The sequence below is a fragment of the Strongylocentrotus purpuratus genome, unplaced genomic scaffold (genome assembly GCF_000002235.5).
Source record: "Strongylocentrotus purpuratus isolate Spur 01 unplaced genomic scaffold, Spur_5.0 spur5_scaffold_7, whole genome shotgun sequence".
In the NCBI taxonomy this organism is placed as follows: Eukaryota; Metazoa; Echinodermata; class Echinoidea; order Camarodonta; family Strongylocentrotidae; genus Strongylocentrotus; species Strongylocentrotus purpuratus.
The window spans coordinates 15,709,799-15,732,093 of NW_022145613.1; the positions used below are offsets into that span (position 1 = coordinate 15,709,799).

The 22,295-nt window shown below is 37.8% G+C and overlaps 1 protein-coding gene across 2 annotated transcripts; it reads right to left on the bottom strand.

The window, feature by feature from the left end:
• Window positions 1-2,183: 2,183 nt before the first annotated feature.
• On the bottom strand, window positions 2,184-17,586 carry LOC115918182. 2 transcript variants are annotated; one of them, XM_030974810.1, is made up of 7 exons: window positions 17,433-17,586; window positions 9,524-9,817; window positions 8,828-8,884; window positions 7,324-7,464; window positions 6,511-6,645; window positions 5,584-5,620; window positions 2,184-4,677 (listed from the first exon to the last, which is right to left on the bottom strand). In XM_030974810.1, exons 2-7 carry the CDS (start codon window positions 9,800-9,802, stop codon window positions 4,454-4,456), a joined length of 873 nt encoding a protein of 290 aa, XP_030830670.1. In that variant the 5' UTR covers window positions 9,803-9,817; window positions 17,433-17,586; the 3' UTR covers window positions 2,184-4,453. The 2 variants fall into 2 exon arrangements, with proteins under 2 accessions (XP_030830670.1, XP_030830671.1); XM_030974811.1 differs by lacking the exon at window positions 7,324-7,464.
• Between the last annotated feature and the right edge of the window lie 4,709 nt (window positions 17,587-22,295).

A 22,295-nucleotide genomic window follows, 5' to 3' on the forward strand; every position in this document is an offset into this window, starting at 1 on the left:
AATTTGATGATTTTTATTCATGATGAACAAAATATCAAATACTTAATACGCGTTCTCTATCATCTCTTGCTAACGGTTATTATGATATATTTTGTACCTTCTGAGGATTCTCCTTGATCAGAGCCGTATCATGGGGAGAACTACACCAGATGTTAAATTCGCATCCTTACCATTAACATAACTGTGTACCTAATATTTCCAATAAGCCTACATAAATGTACCCATCAACAAAATGGAGACTAAAAGTAGATTAACAAATGATAATGATCTCATAATTTAAATTATATCAGCAGTAAGATAATACTTCACAACATTCATTAATACTATTTCAGTCAAAACACCCGCAATAAATTTTGCTGGGATTATTGCGCCAATATATATTTTTAAAAATAGATAAGACTTACCTTGGGTGTCTCTTTAAAATTTCTGCCTCAAACCAAGTCCTTTAATGATGCTGTATAATCGCACAAAATGCAGTAGATATTATATATTATTATTTATATAAGGCTTCCAAGTGGTACAATAAATCACTGAATTCAATGTCGTTTGCGCACTACTCGGATGACTGACTAATATTGTTTTCGTATCGCTCAGTCATCCGGAAACTTCATCTAACGATATCGGTATCGATATCACACACAAAAAAGGCATATTACCGAGGTAAGTCAAATTTCGTTATTTCGCTAATCAGCCTGATATAGATAATAATAATAATAATAATATATTGCTTTGTTTGCGCATGATACAAGAATATATTTCTCTCGCTTTGACATTATTGGATCGTCTGCGACTCGTTCTATATTGTCATAGCTCGAGCAATTTATTCTTGTATCACACTCAAAGCTATGCAATATTATATGAATAATACTGCGAGCGATATTTACAGAAGAAAAATGGATTCCGGTTGTGGATGGAGTGAGTGATTTTATACTGACGTATTCGAGCAAATATTTTGATGAAATGGAATGCATTGGGTAATGACGAATAAACATTGGACGGATGATCAGTGTAGTGGGCGACAGACCTGCGGTAAATTCATCTTTAATAACATATTGATATATGATTCCGGATGTATCATATTCATCCCCATTTGGTTCGATTTCAAAATTCTATAGAAGAGGTTAATTTAATTGTTTACCCAGGGAGTTTCCAATCCGAACTCACTGATTTACCACTACCTCGGATTCGTGTATGTATGAAATGTTGCAATCTCCAGAACCCTCCCGGCTCACCCTCTTTCTCTCTCTATCTCTCTCCCTCCCGCTTTCTTGTCTCCATTCCTCTGTCTTTATTGGTCTCTCTCTCTCTCTCTTTTCGTCCCTCTCATTTTCGTATCTCTATTGCCACCCTACACTTCCTTTTCTTTCTAGGTCCCTTCATGTTAGAGATTCCTGGTCTCTCTCTCTCTATCTCTTTCCCTTCTCCCTGTCTCTCTGTCTTTCCCTCAATCGCTCTGTCTTTCTTGGTCTCGACCCCCCTCTCTCTCTCACTCTCATCCCCCCTCTCTCTCTCTTTCTCCCTATCTTTCTCCCTCTAATCCCTCATCCTATTTTTTTTTCTTGCAATTTATCTGCCTTCCTATGTGTGTCTCTCTCTCTCTCTCATTCTTTATTGATTTCTCCCTCTCTTTTCCTTGATTCCCCTGTCTCTCTTAGTGTCCCTATTCCTCTCTTTCTGTCTTTCTCTTCATTCCTCAGTCTGTTTTGGCCTCTCTATCTCTATCTTTGTCCCTCTCTTTATCTTATCCTCTAGTTTTAGCTTTAATTCCTTTTTTTTTCTTTTCTTGTTTTGTGAGCATGTCTCTGTCCCTCTCCTTCTCTCATCCTCTTTTCTTCCCTCCATTCAGCGGCGGATCCGGGGGCCCGGCTCCCTACCGTGGGAAAAACATGTAAATTATTTGTTAATAAAGAAAGGCCCCCTCGACTGGTGCTCAAGGGGAGAGGGGCGATTTTCAAATTTTGGGGGCAAAAATAAATAAATTAGTGCTCCCCCTTATTTACCGGCTGGCTGTTTCGTCGCTCATTAATTTCTCACGAAGTGGGCCCTCTCTTTGGCTCCCTCCCCTGTCGTCGACTGGATCCACCCCTGCCTCCATTCCCCTCTCTTCAAAGATGTCTACTCTCTCTCTCTCTCTCTCTCTCTCTCCGTGGTCAAGTTAGTGATGACTGGTTGATACGAAATGATCAAAATCGAAAAGTTTATTGTACATATGATACGTTTACGGCAGGCTGTACCTCAGTGAATGATACACCAAGCATTAAAAGGTATATCAGATATGTTGCATTAAGCTCGAGAATATTACACGAGTCGAAGACGAGTTCAAATATTAACAAGCTGAATACAATATCTGATATACCACGAAACCAAGCCATTATTATTATATTATTATTATTATTATTATTATTATACATTAAAAATTGAACTACAGTGAAACTAAAAGGAATGAAAAGATCACTTTTTTTCATAAATGTTTATATTCTAAAAACAGTTCTATAAAATAAAGATTTGAAATAGTGAAGCTTCGAATTTTACAGCTGCTCCAATATTTCATCTACAAAAAACATAGAAAAACAAATATGAAATGTGTCTCTTACAATACGCGCCTTGTAAGATTTGAGAATTTAAGTAAATATAAAAAGTCTCAAAAATGATATTTCAGAAAGTAGAAGTTTCAGCTGAAGGTATTTCGTGTGCCCCCGGGAACCTAAGCATATAATACGACTTCGGATATAGCAAGAGTCATTTAACAAAAATTAAAACATGATAAGAATGAGCACGGAAGAAGGCAAGATGTAAGGTGTTGTATTGTTCAATGCATCGTTTATGTAATGTCAACGAATCTAAAGTTCAGATTGTTTTAAAATAACATATACTAATTTTAATCGATGTGATTTTTGAGTTCTTCTTTTTGTTCATTTCTGTCTGTTGTACTTTTGTATAATTCGCCTTATTAAATTCTAAATTCAAACAGAAAAATGCAGTAAACACAGTACACAACTTAAATTACCCACCTTTTTATTTGTAAAAGAAATCTTTTCCCTTTTCATTAGTTTTCTTGTTTTAACATTTGTCATGTTAATGGCACTTTGTTTTGCGTTCAGACACTGAACAACGATAATTCATTGACGGTTTTTTAAAGAAATGCTTTCGCATTTAGTTCCGAAAGACAATGATTCTAAAAGAAATTGATATTCTACAGAATAGAGTTGTAGACTTACATAATGGCGTGTTTGTTATCATTCTAAATAAACCACTTCATTAATTCACTACACGCAGGATTATGAACTTATTTGAAATTTCATGCCACGTACGCATTGATTTCTCTTATGTTTAGAATCCAGCAAAGATCAATTTCACACAATTATCTGAAATTCTTTCACTTCAAAGCATCTTTTGTCTTAAATTCTCATCGATCTTCGTCAACTTAATTAATTGACGAATTGATTACTTCCAAAATGACAGTCAAAAGATCGAAAGGCACAACATTAATATATCATCAGGTAAAAAAAAACCTAAGGCTACTTATTTCCAAGGTTATAGCGTTACAGAATCAACATAAAAACAAACGGTTTCAATCTATATCGAAGTTAAATTAATATTTCTTCAATAATTTTTTTTACAATTTCTAATGCTCTTGTTTGGTCCTCTGAATTAACATTTTGATGATTTATAAAGCACTTGGGGGGATATCAGCCCATTTATTTTAAATGCAGTATGCATAACTTTTCGTCTACAAGTTGGCTGGTTACATATTTTTCGCACTGTGACATTCAGTTGTTTTATGCTGTTAATGTTGTTTGTTGTTGATATTTTTGTTATTTTAGCAGATCTTTCTGTGCAGTCCTCAAGAGTAGTCAATTGAAGCCCAGCCGCCTAATAAATAGTAACAAAAGGGTTCTGTATTTCTCACGTTGGGTGGAATGATGGGGGGGGGGGGGATTTCAGCTTCACGTAATGAATAGAGGACACTTATTTTACTTCCATACCACATACTTTTGTTTAATAAAGTTTGCAATGTTATATCATTTAAGCCACCCCCTTGCTAGAATAATTAGTAATTTATTATTTTCATCATCAAGCATTAGTTTGACGTGGCTTTAATTTAATGATCCTGTCAGGATAACATTTTTTGTATTAACTTTATCTATCAAAAAAGATCAGCCATTATTTTAGTTTTTTCCCCATCATCTGCTATCTTTTATTTACCAATTGGAGAAATTAGATAAAAAATGATGTAAAATTATAATCACTGTATCACGGCTAACAATCGAACAACTCTCTTCAGAAAATTACAAATTTTGTGAGGATGATCTACTTTTTCTCTGAATATCCGTGCGTCTCAGAGTAGGCTTGCATTTTATTTATCAAAAATTTAGCTATTGCTTGTTATTCCCAATATAAGCATTTAGATATCAGGGTAGTTTAATTATTAAGACCCATTTTCTGAACGCATTTAAGCCACCACTTCGCCAGGTTTGATGGATGCAGCAGCTGCTTGTTGGTTGTACGGGGCACCCAGAGCTTGGTAATGTGGGGCACCAGGATCCTGGTTGTACGGGGCAACAGGAGCTTGGTTGTAGGGAGCTGGAGCAACAGGCTGGCCAGCAGGGGGATAAGCCTGCTGAACGTTGTATCCGGGAGGGAGCTGAACGATTCCCGCCGGCTGAGTGTACTGGCCTGCGTAGAGACAATGGGAATTTAAGGAATTAGTATTATACTTTCCCTTTTTACATTAATAAATCGCGATTAATAAACTGATTGTATAGTGCAGAGTAACATTGAAATTCAAAGAAACTGAACGGAAGTTCAATCAAGTTATCGATAATTAAGCGTATTCATAAACAATTAAGCACATTCATTTCAGAATATTAACCATAACTGTGAAGTATTATAACTTGCAAAACTTGTTAACTTTTTGTACATGTATGTGGACAAGTTCAAGGTTTTGTTTCCGATACGTTACCGGCCATATTTCAAAGATTGTCGTATATCTTAAGTTTGTCACCAGTTTATAATTTTTTTAGTTGGCATCTGACAATAAATCAGGTAGAATTAATAATTTCAGTGTTTATCATGGGTATATTCTAAATACCATGAAGCTTAATGACAAATGGGATAGAGAATTACACTTGCTAACATTTCACACAGAATCTAGCATTTAATGATAAAAAGGTGCATCAAATAAGGTATTATGAAACATTTTTCCCAACCCTCAAAAAAAAAAAAAAAAAAAAATGGAAACATAACTATTTAGTACATTCTTCTATGTCTAAACTCATAATGAGTGTTCTGTGATTCTTTATACTACCGATAACCTTAATTTCTTTTCAGGACAGATTCAGTGGATCGCTATATACATGTATCAGTGTGTTTGAAATATTGTATTAATCATTTCCGCTAGTGGACCATTTCAAAAACACATGGTTTTAAACTCTATTTGATTAGGCTCTGATATTGCTAGTATCACAGCCTATACTTCCTACCGTTTCCTTTCTATATGAACTAATGGAAATACCATGTTTGTTACAAAGTAACTATAGATTGAAGTTGAAACAAGAACACAAACAATTGATATTTACATACCGGTTGTCACAGCCATCGGAATGTTCTGGTGGGTGTACTGCAAAGGAAATTGAAACAAGTACAAATAAATGTAAGATACAAACCAAATGAAATAAACAATGATAATAGCAATAGACCTATTCTTCTTTTGTATATTTTACAATACATGTGATCAACTAATACTCTGTTGGACATCATTATTCTGACTTCACATCCTGTTGCTGTAGCGTATAGCATGTGATCATGGCAATGAATACATTTATCAGAAACCATTACTTCCGCTTGATTAAGAGTAGCAAATGTATATTTATGTCTTGCCACATGCCATTGGTGCCATGTAGGGGCAATCATATCAATTGGCAAATCATGTCCTTTGGCAGTATAAAATGTCCGTTGTGCAATGCGGGAGCTCAAACCCGCGACCTTCGTAGGTTCTTAGCTCCAGTGAAGTCATACTACTTGATTGCTATTATACTAAAAAATGGAAACAAAAGATATGATATTTTTGTTTTAATCAATCTACCTGTTCTATCTTTTTAAATAGGGTCTTGTTAAATATCTGGTTAAAGGAGCGTCTCTGCAAAGTTGAAAAATTCCTGAAATCTACTGACAAGCAGAGCAAAACGACAACAACAAATCCCGGCCATTCAAAGCCTTTTGCAAATGGCATACAGCCTTAAATAAATTTAGTAGGGATGGCAACACCGCGTGCCATCTCGACCTTTGCTCCCTATAGGGAGCTTCTGTTAAACCAAAGGTGCTGAAATTCACCTGTAATGGAAATAAACAGCTACAAATATAAGTGGTTGTATTTCTCTTGTGACAATGGATTCCAACATTTTAGCGTGGATTTTCCACTTTAAAGAAAAGGAAAATAACCTGACTCTCCACACAAGAGAGTGTTTGTCTACCCCTGTATATTTAGGGGTTATAGGACAAATAACTCACCATAGTGGTGGTAGTTGGTGAAGACGAGTGACAACAGGCCATGCCACCACAGCAGTAGGCTGAAGCCACAATGGCTACCACCATCTCGATCAGGCCAAGGATGGCCAACAGAGAGTCAGATGCGGTGCCTCCTTCCTGTTAATCGAATTCGAATAGTTTAATTATTTATTAATTTATCTATTTATCTACCCATACATTTATTGATTTATTCATCATTTACCTATTCATTAACTTATATTTTCATTGTTTCATTTATTTATTCTTTAATTCATCGATTCATTCATTCATTCATCCATTCAGTATATATATTCATATATTCATAATTATTTATTTATATATTTATTCATTCATGTATTGAATCATTTATTCATAATAAAAAATTCAAATAAAGTAATTTGAAACACTATAAATTTAAGAAAATCCATAAATGCATATGGAAACATAAACAATAGCCAATGGAAATCATAATAAAACTTTATTTCGATTATAATACTGAAAAGTGGAGAGAAGGATGATGGATGAAATGATTTTAAAAAACCGGGCCAATAAAAACCGAACGTTTTTATGTAGAATCATTTATTCAGTTAATGATAATACTGTTTCAAAATATTGATTAGAATTGAAAACGACAAAAAGCATTTGACACTGATGGGGTAACAGGGGCATAAAACATTTCATCTAAAGAATCATAGAGATAGATCAATAATGTTCTGAGAGGATAGCAACCTATATATCAAGAATAAACCATATTGTAACAGTCATTTTATGGAAGGGCGTAAGGTTTAATGGGCAACATGCAGTCTGTATACGTACCGCTATTCCTTGTTCGGCAATGCCGGCATAGTACAAGTAACCTAGACGATAACTGGTGATTACTGCCCCAATGGCACCAATAATTATTTGAGCGCAGGCAACATTTGCCGAGATGATACACATCGTAAGATAGCCGATGATCTAAGAAAACAACGTTTTAGAATTTATTTTTTTTTAAGTAAAAAAAAAAAGCAAAACAAATGAATAGAGTATATATTAGCGGAACCGATGTATTATTTCATGGTTGTAACGTATGTAGTTGCCTACTGTTGAGTAACACTACACAGTAAAAACGCTGCTTAAAAAAAGTGATGTTCACTTACAGTTGTACACTATCTTAAACAACAGTTGAACAAATTGTAAACAATGTTGCTCGAAACGAAAGTAATTTTGTTAAACATTCGCTGTTTAAAATGTAATGACTGCTATATTTGCTATACGAGAGCTTTTAGACAGTGTTGTTTACATATGACGTCATGTGTCACGTGCCAGTAAAGTGCGTGTTGGCTAAACGATTTATTTCACATCATGGCCGACATTCGATCAAGCTACCGACGCGCTTCTAAATGGCTTAATTGAAATCACTTTTCTATTAACCACTTTGAAGTTTTTAACTTATAGCGTAAGTTCACAGTTAAAATGTTCAGTATCTGTACGCAAATGTCAGAACGTAGGTAGACTTCAAATCGTCGCGTCATGCAGTGCGGCACTAATCGCGCACTCGGTTATAACGTGTGCTAAATTCCTTGCCATAGAGATTGCATGCATCCCTATATGCAGTTTATACGTGCGTGCATGCGCTCTCATGCAAAATGGGCACTGTTTTGGCGCTAATTCATACATTGCAGAATTACCCTACCATATTGTTAGTCTTTATATATATAGAGACCAAGAAATAGTGGTGCACTTATTCAGAGTATCAAACCCAAATTATACCCCATTATACAAACCTTTTGTTGTAAACAACCCCCACTGAACAACAGCTCCTCAGTTTTAAACAACTTTCTTTAAACAACCCAGTTGGTGTAAACAACCCCCACTCAACAACAGCTCCTTTTTAAACAACCGTCTTTAAACAACACTGGTTGTTTAAATTGTGATTTTAAACAAGTTGTTCAAAATGTTGATCTACTAAGTGTTTAAACTTTAAACAACTCGAGATGCTTAACATTTTAAACATTTCTCAGATCAGATCACCCGTTAATCCGAGGTTGTTTAAACTTTTAAACAACTTGTTCACAAAAATGTTAACTGTGTATCATTTCCTCAGCTGCAATCGATTATACAAGTTTTTAACTGGCCTTGGAATACATTGAGTGTGTGGATGCGCTGGGCTCGGATGCGCGCGTGTGCGTGTGTATGTGTGTGTGTGCGGTATATGTTGGTTTGTTGTATACATAGAATGAGCCCTCGATTAACACAAGAAACGCGTATATGAAATGGGGTGATGGGTAATGAGTACATATTTCTAAATGAGACTAAAGGAAAACAAAAACATACATACCACACAAGTGTTCTTCTGCTTCGAACATATTCCTAAGATACCGGTAGGAATGTAGAACTAGGAGAGGAGAATAAATAACAGCCATTAAAAATCACAATTACAAAATTCAACTAAATTTGTATATATCTCCATGTATGCTAAACAACCATGGTTTTTTTCTCTTAAAAAATTGCTAATATGGCCTCTGTCATCTTTTATTCCTCTCACAATTACAATTTGCTGAAATTAGATAAATATTTTAAAAAGTTCAAACCATTTCTTTTTAGCGTGTACCGTGTATTTATCTCTAGACAGACACAATTACAGTTTGATACTGATTTGGGAATTAGTTTTAACAAATTTTCAAATCATGGTCATGATTTAAAAGTCGTTATCTTTCGTGTCTGTTTCGTGACAATTTTCTTATATTTTGGGGAGTATTTTTCCTAACAACGAAGACATTAGTGAACATGCACTTTCTCACAGGTTTCACGGCAAACAGCTGCAGAATACAAGCGCATGCCTACGATGGGGTGCGGGCGCGCGCGTGTGTGAAGTTAGCGACTGTAATCTCAGATCCTCATCCATTTCATGCAAGTAATTCACATTGTGAATTGAAAATAATCATTTAAAAAAAGGGTTCTTGCCAAAGTGTTAATCACGTATGGAAACAATTGCATGCTCCAAAGAAGAACAAAACAAAAAATGGCGACTTACCAGAACACTTGCCCAAATTCCAATGGCGACAAAGCCTAGTCCGGAATAGAAGCGGGAAAAGATGACTAACTGGGCAATGGCGACGACGATGCTCCCGATGCCGATGGAGAGCTGCAGCCAACCAGTCGCTCTCCCGGCAGCTCCGTTAAAGTTCTGCGACACACCACTCGATGAGTTAGGGTTCTGCACCGTATTGGCATAGCTAACTGGAGCGGGCTGGTGGACGAAAACAGTCTGGCCCGGGACTCCGGGCTCGGTGGGATGAGACGTGGCCTGCATATCAGAGGTAACTTGCTGTGTAGGGTAAGAAGGTTTCGTAAAGACCGAACATGAGTTTTGAAGACCAATAGTGTTTGCAATTTGAGGACTGTAGGACAGTGTTCCCTCTGGACTACCACCTCCTCACAACATTGACAAGTGAGAAAGGAGGCGAGAATTGAGTGATTGATTAATTGAACTTTGATTATTACTTTTTTTAAACATGCATTTAAAATAGCAGCCAAAGGCTGAAACAAATTGAATTTACAAAAGATTATTAATTACATTAGAATACAATACATTGAAAATTGAAATACAGTTATATGCATAGTAACATATAAAGTAGGAATAACATTGCACCTCAAAATTAACACGGGAAGGGAAACACACTGAGAAATGAAAAGGACAGACGGGATAAGCTTGAGATAGAAGAAGAGGGAGAAATTTAGGTGAAGTAATCAAAAGAATTTAACCCAGAACAATTATAATTTAGATTCATTGGCAGTAAGGTTTTGAGACATTATTGAATCGACATTGGTATTTTGAATAACGACATAATTTCAACAAATGATGAGACATACTAATTGGAACACAAAGATATTGCAAGATAGCGAATACAAGTATTAATCGATAAGTATTGCAATATATGAGTCCTATATTCATTCGGCGTTTGATATAAATAATTTCGAAACCACATCCGACCCGTGGCTGTATATGCATGAATGAAAAACACACAGAAATCGGATTCATTTCAACAGAGCGCATCAATAATACATTAGTATAATCACGTGGGCAGAAATCGGCCATCACTACTACATACAACAAACTACGCCCTCATTGCTCCAGTAAACTACCTCAGACAACTACTCCTAGCACGAGTACCTTAAGATCATTAACTCCCTGCATGGTCACTGTTGGCTATGTAAAGGGCGCAAGTAGCTGCATGTAGTGCAGTCCCGCTTTAAGATATATCACAATGTTCTCCTTGGACAAACAAGAAGGTAGTGATCCGGGGATAAACTTATTAAGGTGATTAAATCAATTATCCTAGAGGTAGGTCTATTGTTTTTTGGGGGGTAGTTGCACGTTATTGTTTAAGTTATTAGTTGTCCTACTGGAAGTAGATCGGGGGGGGGGGGAGTAACCAGAGGACGATTAACGGAATGTTACTAATCCCAGGGTTACTAATCCCTCCTGGTCAAACTAGTGTAGATCAAACTAGTGTAGATGGGCTTTAATGGGATAGTACTAGAGGTAAATCATGTAAAGGCTTCTTAGGTGATTCGCTACATTTAAGGTTGTGTACCTACTGTCAATCAACACTATTTAAACGCTTTCGTTTGCCATTTATTTTTACGAATGATAGCCTATGATAACAAGTTAGTTTTCTAGAAAGTCCAATTTATATTTAAGTAATAGAGAGACTACATTTTTTGTTAAAGAACATGTCTACACTCAGTCACTCACACTCGTTTCATAGGTACTATTACTCGATGTAAATTCATTTCCCTTTCTGTCTCTGTCTTCGTCTATTCTTCTCTTTCGTTTTGATATTCATTGTGGATTTTCTATACGGCGTATTCGGAAAACAAGACTCATTTTAATTCATGCCTGCTTGTGTTACTGTTGTGTTACTGTTAACATTGTCTTGAAATTAACTATGTCATTAAATAAGTAGGCTTTACAAATGTTTTACTTCAGTATTTTGTTAATATGAAACAAGATTTGAAAGAAAATTAATAGAATGATTTTGAAAGATTGTTGATATCCCCGCTATCTGTGAAGTGACCTATTTTAATAAATGATAAGTAACAGCATATATCTGCAACATAAAAAAAGAATATCAAATCATCACTACCACACAAAGCTCCTATGCGGAAATGTCGACGAAAACTGAAATGTTACATCATCTCTAATTAAAGCATATGGCGTCATAGCGACCTGCCATCGTAGGATGACATATCGTCGCTGTTTTCACGAAGTGACGGTAGTGAAAAAAATTGCATTCACTTTGCGTTACGATTTTCCTCACTACCATCACTTCGTGAAAACAAGGACGATATGTATGCATTAATAATGGCGTGCACAAGTGCATTCGAGTGTACTACGACGAGAAATGTACATTAAATGCATTGTTTGTTCAACAGGTTGAATCAAAAATATTGTGCATAAGCAGTATAGAAAGAGAACGAAAAAGAGAGAGAGAGAAGAAAAAAAAAGGGGGGGGGGCAATAGTGGACTGGCAAGAAAAACATTGTTTGATCATCATAACCTTCATTTAACCATAACTTTTTTTGTTACCGTTCAAGGTAATAACTTATCTCGTTCGTTTATCTGTCCGTTTAAAAAAACAATACATATATTTCAGTAGCCTACTAAAAAATAACACCCATGGCCTAGGGAATAGTATTCATTTGCATGTGCACCCAATTATCGTACAATAGGAGGTAAAATATCATTATAGCATGATTTTTCTACTCTATGATTTGCATGAGCTATAAAATCATCCTTCGATCATAGTAAAATAACGCGTGAGAGCCATTTTTGTTTGTGTGCAAATGTGGCGGCCTCGCAGACTTTAGTTCTCCTATACCGTGTGAGTAAAAAAAAAAGTTTACACCTAGAAAATTGCTAATTAATTTAAAAATCATCCATGAACAGTAAATTATTATGCATCTTATGAAAGAGTATTTTATCCCAAATAATTTGGTATCATTTTTGTGTGGTATGTGTTCACGCTTGGATGAACAGGAGGCAGGCGCGGATCCAGGATTTCTTAGGGGGGGGGGGGGGGGGGGCCCACTTTTTTTTTTTTTTTTTTTTGGGGGGGGGGTCCGAAAAAAAATCGTAACGACTCAGCCAGCCGCTAAATAAGCGGGGGGGGGGGGGGGGGGGGGAGAGGAGGACACTTTTTTTTTTTGGTCTCGAAATTTGAAAATTTGACATTTTGTTCCGTTGGGGGGGGGGTGAGGTCACCTTTTTTAGGTCAGCCATTGGCATATTTTTTTTTTTTTTTTTTAATTAAAAAAAAAAAAAAAAAAAAATCACAGAAAAGGGGGGGGGGGGTTGCTCCAAAATACACACATAAAAAACCGAAGGGGAGAGGGTTAACCTCCTAACCCCCTCCCCCCCCCCTTCCGTACGTGCCTACTCGTCTGAAAATAGTTTTTCCCCTCCCGCGCGAAGCGCGGAAGCTTTTACGTTTCATTAAATAATTAGAAAAAGAAGACGATTCTTTGTACAGTTTTTATGCCTCCGTTACGAAGTAGCCGGAGGCATTATGTTTTCGGGTTGTCCGTCCCGAGGACCCCACCAAAAAAAGTCTCGTTCTTGTGATCGCGTTATCTGAAGAACCGATCGATGGATTCCTGCCAAACTTTGGTCATGTATGTATCTTGCAGAGCCGATGAACTGATTAGATTTTGGGGTCACGAGGTCAAAGGTCAAAGGTCACAGGGCTCATTAGGTATGCAAAAACAGCTCGTGATCGCGTTATCTGAAGAAACGATTGATGGATTCCTGCCAAACTTTGGTCATGTATGTATCTTGCAGAGCCAATGAACTGATTAGATTTAGGGGTCATGAGGTCAAAGGTCAAAGGCCACAGCACACATTATGTATGCAAAAACAGCTTGTGATCGCGTTATCTCAAGAACCGATTGATGGATTCCTGCCAAAATTAGGTCATGTATGTTACTTGCAGAGCCAATGAACCGAGTAGATTTTTGGTTCATAAGGTCAAAGGTCAAAGATCATGGGCTCATTATGTATGCAAAAATAGCTTGTGAACGCATTCTCATTAGAACTGACAGATGGATTACTATTTAACTCAGGACATCTTGCAGAGCCAATGAACTGAGTAGATTTTAGGGTCATGAGGTCAAAGATCAAAGGGTCATATATGTATATGAGAAATTGCTTGTAATCACGATATTCTGAGAACCTGTCAATGGATTACAATTGAACTTGAATTCGAAAAATGTCTTCTGTTTTGGTTTGTAAAATTGCTCTATGACGGAGGCATCATTTTCGACTGCGCGCAGTCGAATTCCATCTAGTTTACTCTTAATCCTCGTCTTAATTCATCCCCCTCTCCCGCGCAAAGCTCGGAAGCTTTTACGTTTCATTAAATCATTAGAGAAAGAAGACGATTCGTTGTACCGTTCTCGACTCTTAATCCTCATCTGAATTCAGTTTTCCCCTCCTCCCTCCCGCGCGAAGCGCGGAAGCTTGTACGTTTCATTAAATCAATAGAGAAAAAAGACGATTCGTTGTACCGTTCTCGAAAATAATCCTCGTCTGAATACAGCTTTTACGTTTCATTAAATCATTAGCGAAAAAAGACGATTCGTTGTACCGTTCCCGAAAATTATCCTCGTCTGAATTATTTTCCCCTGCCCTCCCCCGCGCGTAGCGCGGAAGCTTTGACGTTTCATTAATTCATTAGAGAAAGAAGACGATTCGTTGTACCGTTCTCGACTTTTAATCCTTGTCTGAATTTCAAATATGTTCTTTGTCTATTCCCTTTTCTTCCTACGTCCTCTTCCTTTACACTCCTCTCTTTTTTGGCCGGTGTTTATTGGGGGACCACCCCACCGCCCCCCTGGCTACGCGCCTGCTGTCATATGAACATATGTTGATACCTTGTCCGCCCCGGAAGCTCAGGGGTTTAAGGTTTTAATTTACGGTCAGATTAGCATTCAGGGGTCCGCCTTAGCGCCCTAGGCGGGGTCCAGGGGGCAGAGCCCCGGAAGTTCAGGAGTTTAGGCATTTAATTACAGTCAGATGAGGATTATTTTGATACCTAATTGTTACAATGGCAGGTCACTAATTGGCTTGGGGTTCAGGGGCGGAGCCCCGGAATCTCAAGGGTTTTAGGCACTCAATTACGGTCAGATGAGTATCGAGGGGCCCGCCTAAGGGCTCTTGGTTGGGTCCAGGGGGCAGAGCCCCAGAAGCTCAGGGGTTTTAGGCGTTTAATTACGGTCAGATGAGCATTTTTGATACCTTATTATTTGTGACACTAGCAGGACACTATTTTGCGTGGGGTCCAGGGGGCAGAGTCCCCAGAAATCAGGGGTTTTAGGCATTAAATGACCGTCATATGAGCATCTAAGGGCCCGCCTTAGGGCCCTAGGTGGAATCCAGGGGGGAGAGCCCTTAGGATTTTAGGCATTAATTTTAATCATGGTCAGATGAGCTTATTTTGATATCCCATTATAATGTGACACTGGCAGTTAACTATTTTTTCTTTCTCGCTCTCTTTCTTTCTATTTCTCTTTAATATACTTTTCCAAAGAAAGTGTGGGGAGGGGCTCGAGGATCCCGATACCCGCCGTTCCGCGGGCCCTGATATGTAGGCATCTCAAGAAGCATTTTCTTGCCTGGCCGTAAATTTAGGAATTTGTCATTTTCCAACAAACGCATGAAGTGAGGAAAATTATCTCATTTCAGCATTATTTGTTAACCACCGTTATGAAATTATAAATAAACCACGTTTGAATTATATTTCTCCAACCCCCCCCCCTCCCCTATCAGTATGCCAGTGCCCCCCCCCCCCCTCCGATCTACACCTTGTTGGCGGGAAAATTGCAACTGATATCCCTTACCTTTCTTCATTCTCTTTTTTGTCCTTTCCCTTTCTCTCCTCTTTCACTTTCCCTTCCCTTCCTTATCTCTCTTTTAGGTTTGCTGGGGGGGGGGGGAGTGCTGGGGGGGGGGGGGAGGGGCACGGTCATTTTGGTCCCCAACCCGCTCCACACGTTGTTGGCGGGATTAACCGCAACTGATCTCCGCTTCTTTTCTCCCTTTTCTTTTTTTCTTCCTCTTTTTGTTCTCTTTTAGCTCTCCTCTTTTTCTTTTCCTTCCTTCTCTCTTTTTTTAGCGGGGATGGGGGGAGGGGGGAGGTTAGGGTCTTTTGCCCCCCCCCCCCGATCCACAACTTGTTGGCGGGAAAATTGCAACTGATATCCCCCTTCTTTTCTTTTCTTCTTCCTATTTTGTCCTTCCCTTTATCTCCTCTTTATCTTTTTTCTTTCCCTTTCCTTCCTTCTCTTTTATTTTTTTTATTGGGGGGTGGGAAGGGGGGAGGCAAGTCCTCCCCCCCCCCCGATCTCCTTCTTCCCTCTTTTCTTTTCTTCTTCCTCTTCCTTTTTTCCTTTCTCTCCTCTTTCCCTTCTTTTCCTTCTCTCTCTCTCTCCTTTTTTTTTGCGGGGGGGGGGGGGCAAGGCACGCTCGGCCCCCTGGATCCGCGCCTGACAGGAGGCATTGTTTGCGAGAGTGCAAAAATCGACTTGCGCCAAAGTGATGCCTACAGCATGTTTTATATTGGGATTAGCGGATTGAGAGAATGAATTGAATTGAATGTATCAAATGAGATGCATATGCACTTTGCAGAAGCAAAGTCACACACGCAAACACACCCACACACACACGCATAAATGTTCGTTGATATTGGATATTCGATATGTGTGGTATAACCAGGGAGGTGAGACTTTTTTGTTAACCAATTTTGTTAGGGATTTTATTTGGATCTGCAAAGACCGAATTAATACCCAAATCCCACTTGTTTTATTCATGCATCACATAAGCAATTTTGGCGCAAGTCGATTTTTGCTAACATGAAAGATGAATTTCAAAGGCCAAAGATGTCGACAAATCCCCATAATTCTCTTTATCTGTAACCAATGTGAAGTGACTAGCATTCATACACCGATATCGATATATATTTAACAAACATTGATTTCCAATCAATATAAACAACATATTTTCTTTTTTATGAGTTGAAAGGTTAACGGAGCAAGCAAAGAATTCATTCGTGTACAGTACGAAAAATGCGAAATGCCTAAAAAAGAAATCTCTAGTAGAAAAATAAGCCAAACCCTACACAATTAAAAGATGGCCGAAATGGTGCTGATATGACTCTGTACTGAATAATTTTAAGGAAAAGTCACACAGCCGATTATCATTCAGAATAGCACCAGTATTTTAATCAGTTATAATGGAGTGAGCATTGTTTTCGGCACAATGTAATGCTAATATTGTCCCAAATCTACATAGTGGAATACATGAGTATACCTATTTTAATTTGTAATTTCATAGGTTTCAAGATTTACAAGCTTACCCTACAACATGACCCTTTTGAACTTTCCCATCAAAAAATATTACAGATAAATCACGACGACCTTTGAAAAGTACTATAAAAGGGAAGTAATAATTTTGTTTTAACTCATTGGAAGTGTATATACTGTACCAGAACGGAATAAGTATGGTTGTTTATTATATCACAAATTGGATGATTTTCATTCACAACCAACAAAAATATTCAAAACGTAATTCACATTCCGACTCTATCCTCTTTTGCTTATGTTATTTATGACTCCCTGATCGATATTGCGTATTTTCTGAAAATGGATACAACCACACAAGCTGGATCCTCACCATTAACACCTCTGTGTACATAATATGCACCCATCAACAAAATGGCGACTTAAAGTACAATTAGAAATGATAATGATCTCATGATTTGAATCATATCAGCAGTAAGAACATGCTACACAGCATTCAATAATACTTTTCCTGTCCAAACAAACTCCAATTTAAATTGTGCTGGAACTATCGCGCTAACGAATGAAAAACAAATTAGACTTACCTTGATTGTCTGTTTAAAATGTCTGCCTTAAACCAAGTTCTTTAATGATGCTGTATAATCGCACGCACTACTTTTATCTTACTGTGAGCGGTAATTACAATAGAAAAATGGATCCGGGTTGTATATGGAGTGACATCCTGTGGAGTGATTGATTTTATTCTGACTCATTCAAAATTCGTGTGTATGTATGATCGAAGTGTAGTCCAGCCTCTGTACCGTTTCCGTTTAGCATACCCATCAGCTGATAAAATAACACACCCTCAACGTTGAAAGTAGGCCTAGCCATTCCTCTAAATCTGGACCTCGAATACGTGTAGACGGAAATTTGGGGATTGCGCGATCAGTGGTCAGATACCGCGCTGTGTGTGCATATAGATGCATCTCTCTCTAAGTACAAAACCTGTATTGAAATTGTTATTTACATGATTTATTTTGGTGAGGGAGGGGAGGGGTACGTCGTTAAACACACATACATATTGAAAGCGGCCTTTTTCCTATCAGCATGTCCATTGTGTTAAATAATACGTTTCCCAGTACAGTTTAACACTATTTTTCCATTAAAATTCATCCCAAATATTCCCTTATCTTTGTATGTAATGTTTAAAATAATTGAAATACATTTTTTTTAAACCTGGGTTACCTTAAAGATAAAGACCAGTTATGGTCATGCGATTGCATTGTGAAAGAAACGTTGTGGAATCGATCAGAAAAGGTTGATAATGTAGCATATAAGTATTGGTGTGTACTGCAAGGTTCTGGAATCATCAAAACGATAAGAAGTTTAGCCCAGTCTTCGTACAGTTTCAAGCACTGTACACAGAAAGATGTATATGGGACTACGCACACGTGCACGACACGTGCGTTTATCTCTCACAGTCCAATAGATAAACTAATTTACCAAATATATCATTTAGTAGGCGGTTTCTCGGCAAAATCTGTATCAGTACGTATTAGTCAAAACATATTCTTTCACATGATTGGTAATAAAGAGCTTCCATTTCATTTTTTGAAATTGGGGCGTTTCCAATACTGGTCTTTACCTTTAAGCGTTGGTCACAACCCACCGTGTGTGTTTTTAGTCCGTACGGTTTTGGGAAGGCCACGGCCGCCACGTTTTTCTGAAAAACGTAGGGAGGGAGTGGCAAAGGCAGGGAGGGAGTACCGACAACGGTTGCGTGCATCGTACGTTGCGCACGTGGTAAGTGCGTTGTACGTACTTACAACGTGCTTGTAATATACGGTCTCCGTGCGGTTGCCAATTTATCGTACGGAGGCCGTACTTACACGTGCTGCTCACGTACGGTGTCCTTACTCGCACGTCGTAAGTGCGTGCACGTGCGATGAACTTGGTGAGCGCACTAGCGTGGTGAGTCCCAGCTGCTGCTGCCTCAAGATGCCGCCCATTCCACCGCAGAGACTATATACTGCATAAATCAGTGCGCACAACGTGCGTTGTAAGGAGCACGTGCTTACTCGGTAGGGTCCACGAGAGTTCTGCGTGCTCATTGGACAGTTGAACTGGGGAAGTGGCGAGTAAGCACGGACCACGCACTTATCATGTGCACAACACGCACGTGCTAAGTGTGCCTTCCGTAGAGCAAGTGACCGTGGGAAACCAATTTTAAAGACGCACGGAGTCAGTGCGTTGCGCGCTCGTTGGCAGTACCGGGCACGCACATCACACGCACTGGGGGTGAATCGGTAGCCCGACCGCAGCCCAAACGCAGCGAAAGTTCCTCGTGCACTAAAAGTGATACGGTGTGTCTACGTGCTCCCAAATCCGTACGGAGGCGGTACTCACGACGTACGGATACCCAAATTTTGCCCACGTTTTTGCACTTAGACAGCATCCACTTGCAAGTACGGCGGGTTGTGACCACCGCATAAATGCTGTATCATGTTTCCTTACTACATTCAATTCTTGCAGTGGTCTCGACGATCGCTTGCCGCAACACACTCCAGCGCAGCCGTAGGCTAGTCCTGCAATAGAAACTACCAACTCGATAGGCGTTGTGGCGTGCTATCAACTCGATAGACTATACGCCTGTAATCCAGCTAACAGTGGAAGTTACAATCTGATTCAGGCGAGGACGTAGGTTCGAAACTGAGTCACGTCTTTCGGATGCTGACGTTTAAAGGTCGGTCCCCAGATGTAAATAATCACATCTGATTGATACACGTCTGTAAAAAAACCAATTAACACATATCAACTCGATCAACCCGATTACACCCATGATTCCATCTGAGGCAGATCGACATTCTGCCAATGGCAACGAGTAAAATATAACTCTGCACAACTCGCAGTAGCACAAGTCAAAATTGCCCCAAGTCCTATCAATTATCTTTCTTATTCCGAATATACATACAAAACCGACAGAAAAAAAAACTTTCATAGGTTTGGGTAATCAAAGCATGTAGTTTAAGCTTCTTCCAACCTTTACCCCCAAAAAATCCATCTCAGTCAGCAGTATCAGAACATGATCTTAATACTGGACATTAACATGGGTTAGAATGATGCCCATATTATTGACTTTGAAACACATCATTTGATGGAGGAAGGTGAAAAAATCTATCTGGATAAAAAGGATTAATCTTTCGATGAATAAGGACTCTGGCTATTGACTGTCACCAATCTCCGCTTCAGTGATCTTAAGGCAGCAGAGAGCAAGAAACAGTGATAATAGTCACATGGCTTGGGAAAGTCCACATGAGTGGATGAAAGCTTGCATACTAAATGTTAAGGCTGGTAAATTCTTAAACTACGTGTTAATCAAAACATGTGCTATTTAAACTTCCTAAGCAAAATTTTGCCCTTGCTTGGGAAATCTGAATTTCTCGGTTCATATATTTATACGATATTAGCTGCCATTGATAGGTATATCAGATACGTTGCATTCAGCTCGGGAATATTACACGAGTGCAATATTCATGCTAGCTGAATGCAATATATCTAATATAACACTAAAGAAAGCCAATATTTTTGTTATTATACGTTAAGAATTAAACTATAGTGAAATTTAAAGGACTGAAAAGATCACTTCTTTTTTGGTATAATGTTCTATTCTATAAATATTCTATGCAAAATAAAGATATAAGTATTGAAGCTATGAATACAGCTGCTCAAATATTTCATCCACATCAAACTAAGAAAAACAAATATGAAGGGTCTCTTCAATACGCGACTTGTAAGATGTAAGAATTCAGCTAAATATACAAAGCCTGAAAAATGATATTAAACACATAGAAATTTTAGCTTGAAGGTTTTTGGTGTGCTCACGTCAGCTTAAGCATACAATATAACTTCGGATATAGAAAGAGTCATTTAACAAAAATAAAAACACAATAAGAATGAGCACGGAACAAGGCAAGATGTAAGGTATTGTATTGTTTACTGCATCGTTTATGTATTGTTAACAAATCTAATATTCATATTGTTTTAAAATAACATAAACTAATTTTAATCGATGTGTTTTTTGGAGGGTTTTCTTCTTTTTGTTAATTTCTGTCTGTTGTACTTTTGATTAATTCGCCTTATTAAATTCTAAATTAAAAAAAAAAAGAAATCACAACTTAAATTACCCGCCTTATTGTTGTAAAAGGAATATTTTCCCTTTTCATTTGTTTTCTTGTTTCAACATTTGTCATGTTAATGGCACTCTGTATTGCGTTTCAGACACTGAACAACGATAATTCATTGACGGTGTTTTAAAGAAATGCTTTCGTATTTAGTTCCGAAAGACAAGGATTTAAAAGAAATTGATATTCTACAGAATATAGTTGTAGACTTACATAATGGCGCGATCATTATCATTCTACAGAAACCACTTCATTAAGACACTACACGCAGGATTATGAACTTATTTGAAAGTTCATACCACGTACGCATTGATTTCTCTTATGTTTAGAATTCAGCAAAGATCAATTTCACATAATTATCTGAAATTCTTTTCACTTCAAAGCATCTTTTGTCTTAAATTCTCATCGATCTTCGTCAACCTAATTAATTGACGAATTGATTACTTCCAAAATGACAGTCAAAAGATCGAAAGGAACAACATTAATATATCATCAGGTAAAAAAAATATACACCGGTAATTGGATATTTTCCACTACACTTAAGGCAACTAGAAAAAGGCTACTTATTTTCAAGGTTATAGGGATACAGAATCAACATAAATACAAACGGTTTTAATCTATATCGAAGTTAAATCAATCTTTCTTTAATTTATTTTATTACAATTTCAAATTTTTGTTTGGTCCTCTGAATTAACATTTTGATGATTTATAAAGCAGTTGGGGGAATATCAGCCCATTTATTTCAAATGCAGTGTGCATAACTTTTCGTCTACAAGGTGGCTGGTGACATATTTTCCGCACTGCGACATTCAGCTGTTATATGCTGTTAATGTTGTTTGTTGTTGATATCTTTGTTATTTTAGCAGATCTTTCTGTGCAGTCATAACGAGTAGTCAATTGAAGCCCAGCCGCCTAATAAATAGTAACAAAAAGGTTCTCTATTTCTCACGTTGGGTGGAATGATGGGGGGGGGGGGGGGGATTTCAGCTTTACGTAATGAATAGAGGACACTTATTTTACTTCCATACCACATGTTTTTTTTAATGTAGTTTGCTATCATGTAAGCCACCCCCTTCCTAGAATAATTAGTAATTTATTGTTTTCATCATTAGTTTGACGTGGCTTTAATTTAATGATCCTGTCAGGATAACATTTTTCCTGACTTTATGCGTATCTATCATAATACATCAGCCATCATTTTAGTATATTTAAATTGTTTTCATCTGCTATCTTTTAATTACCAATTGCAGAGATTAAAAATAAAATGATTTTAAATTATAATCACTG

Coding starts and splice junctions, on each gene's coding strand:
- LOC115918182 (XM_030974810.1), bottom strand. CDS start 9,802: ATGCAGGCCACGTCTCATCCCACCGAGCCCGGAGTCCCGGGCCAGACT. Junction 6,646..7,323: donor TTGCCGAACAAGGAATAGCG/GTACGTATACAG, acceptor TTCGATTAACAG/GAAGGAGGCACCGCATCTGA. Junction 4,678..5,583: donor TCCGATGGCTGTGACAACCG/GTATGTAAATAT, acceptor GTCTCTACGCAG/GCCAGTACACTCAGCCGGCG.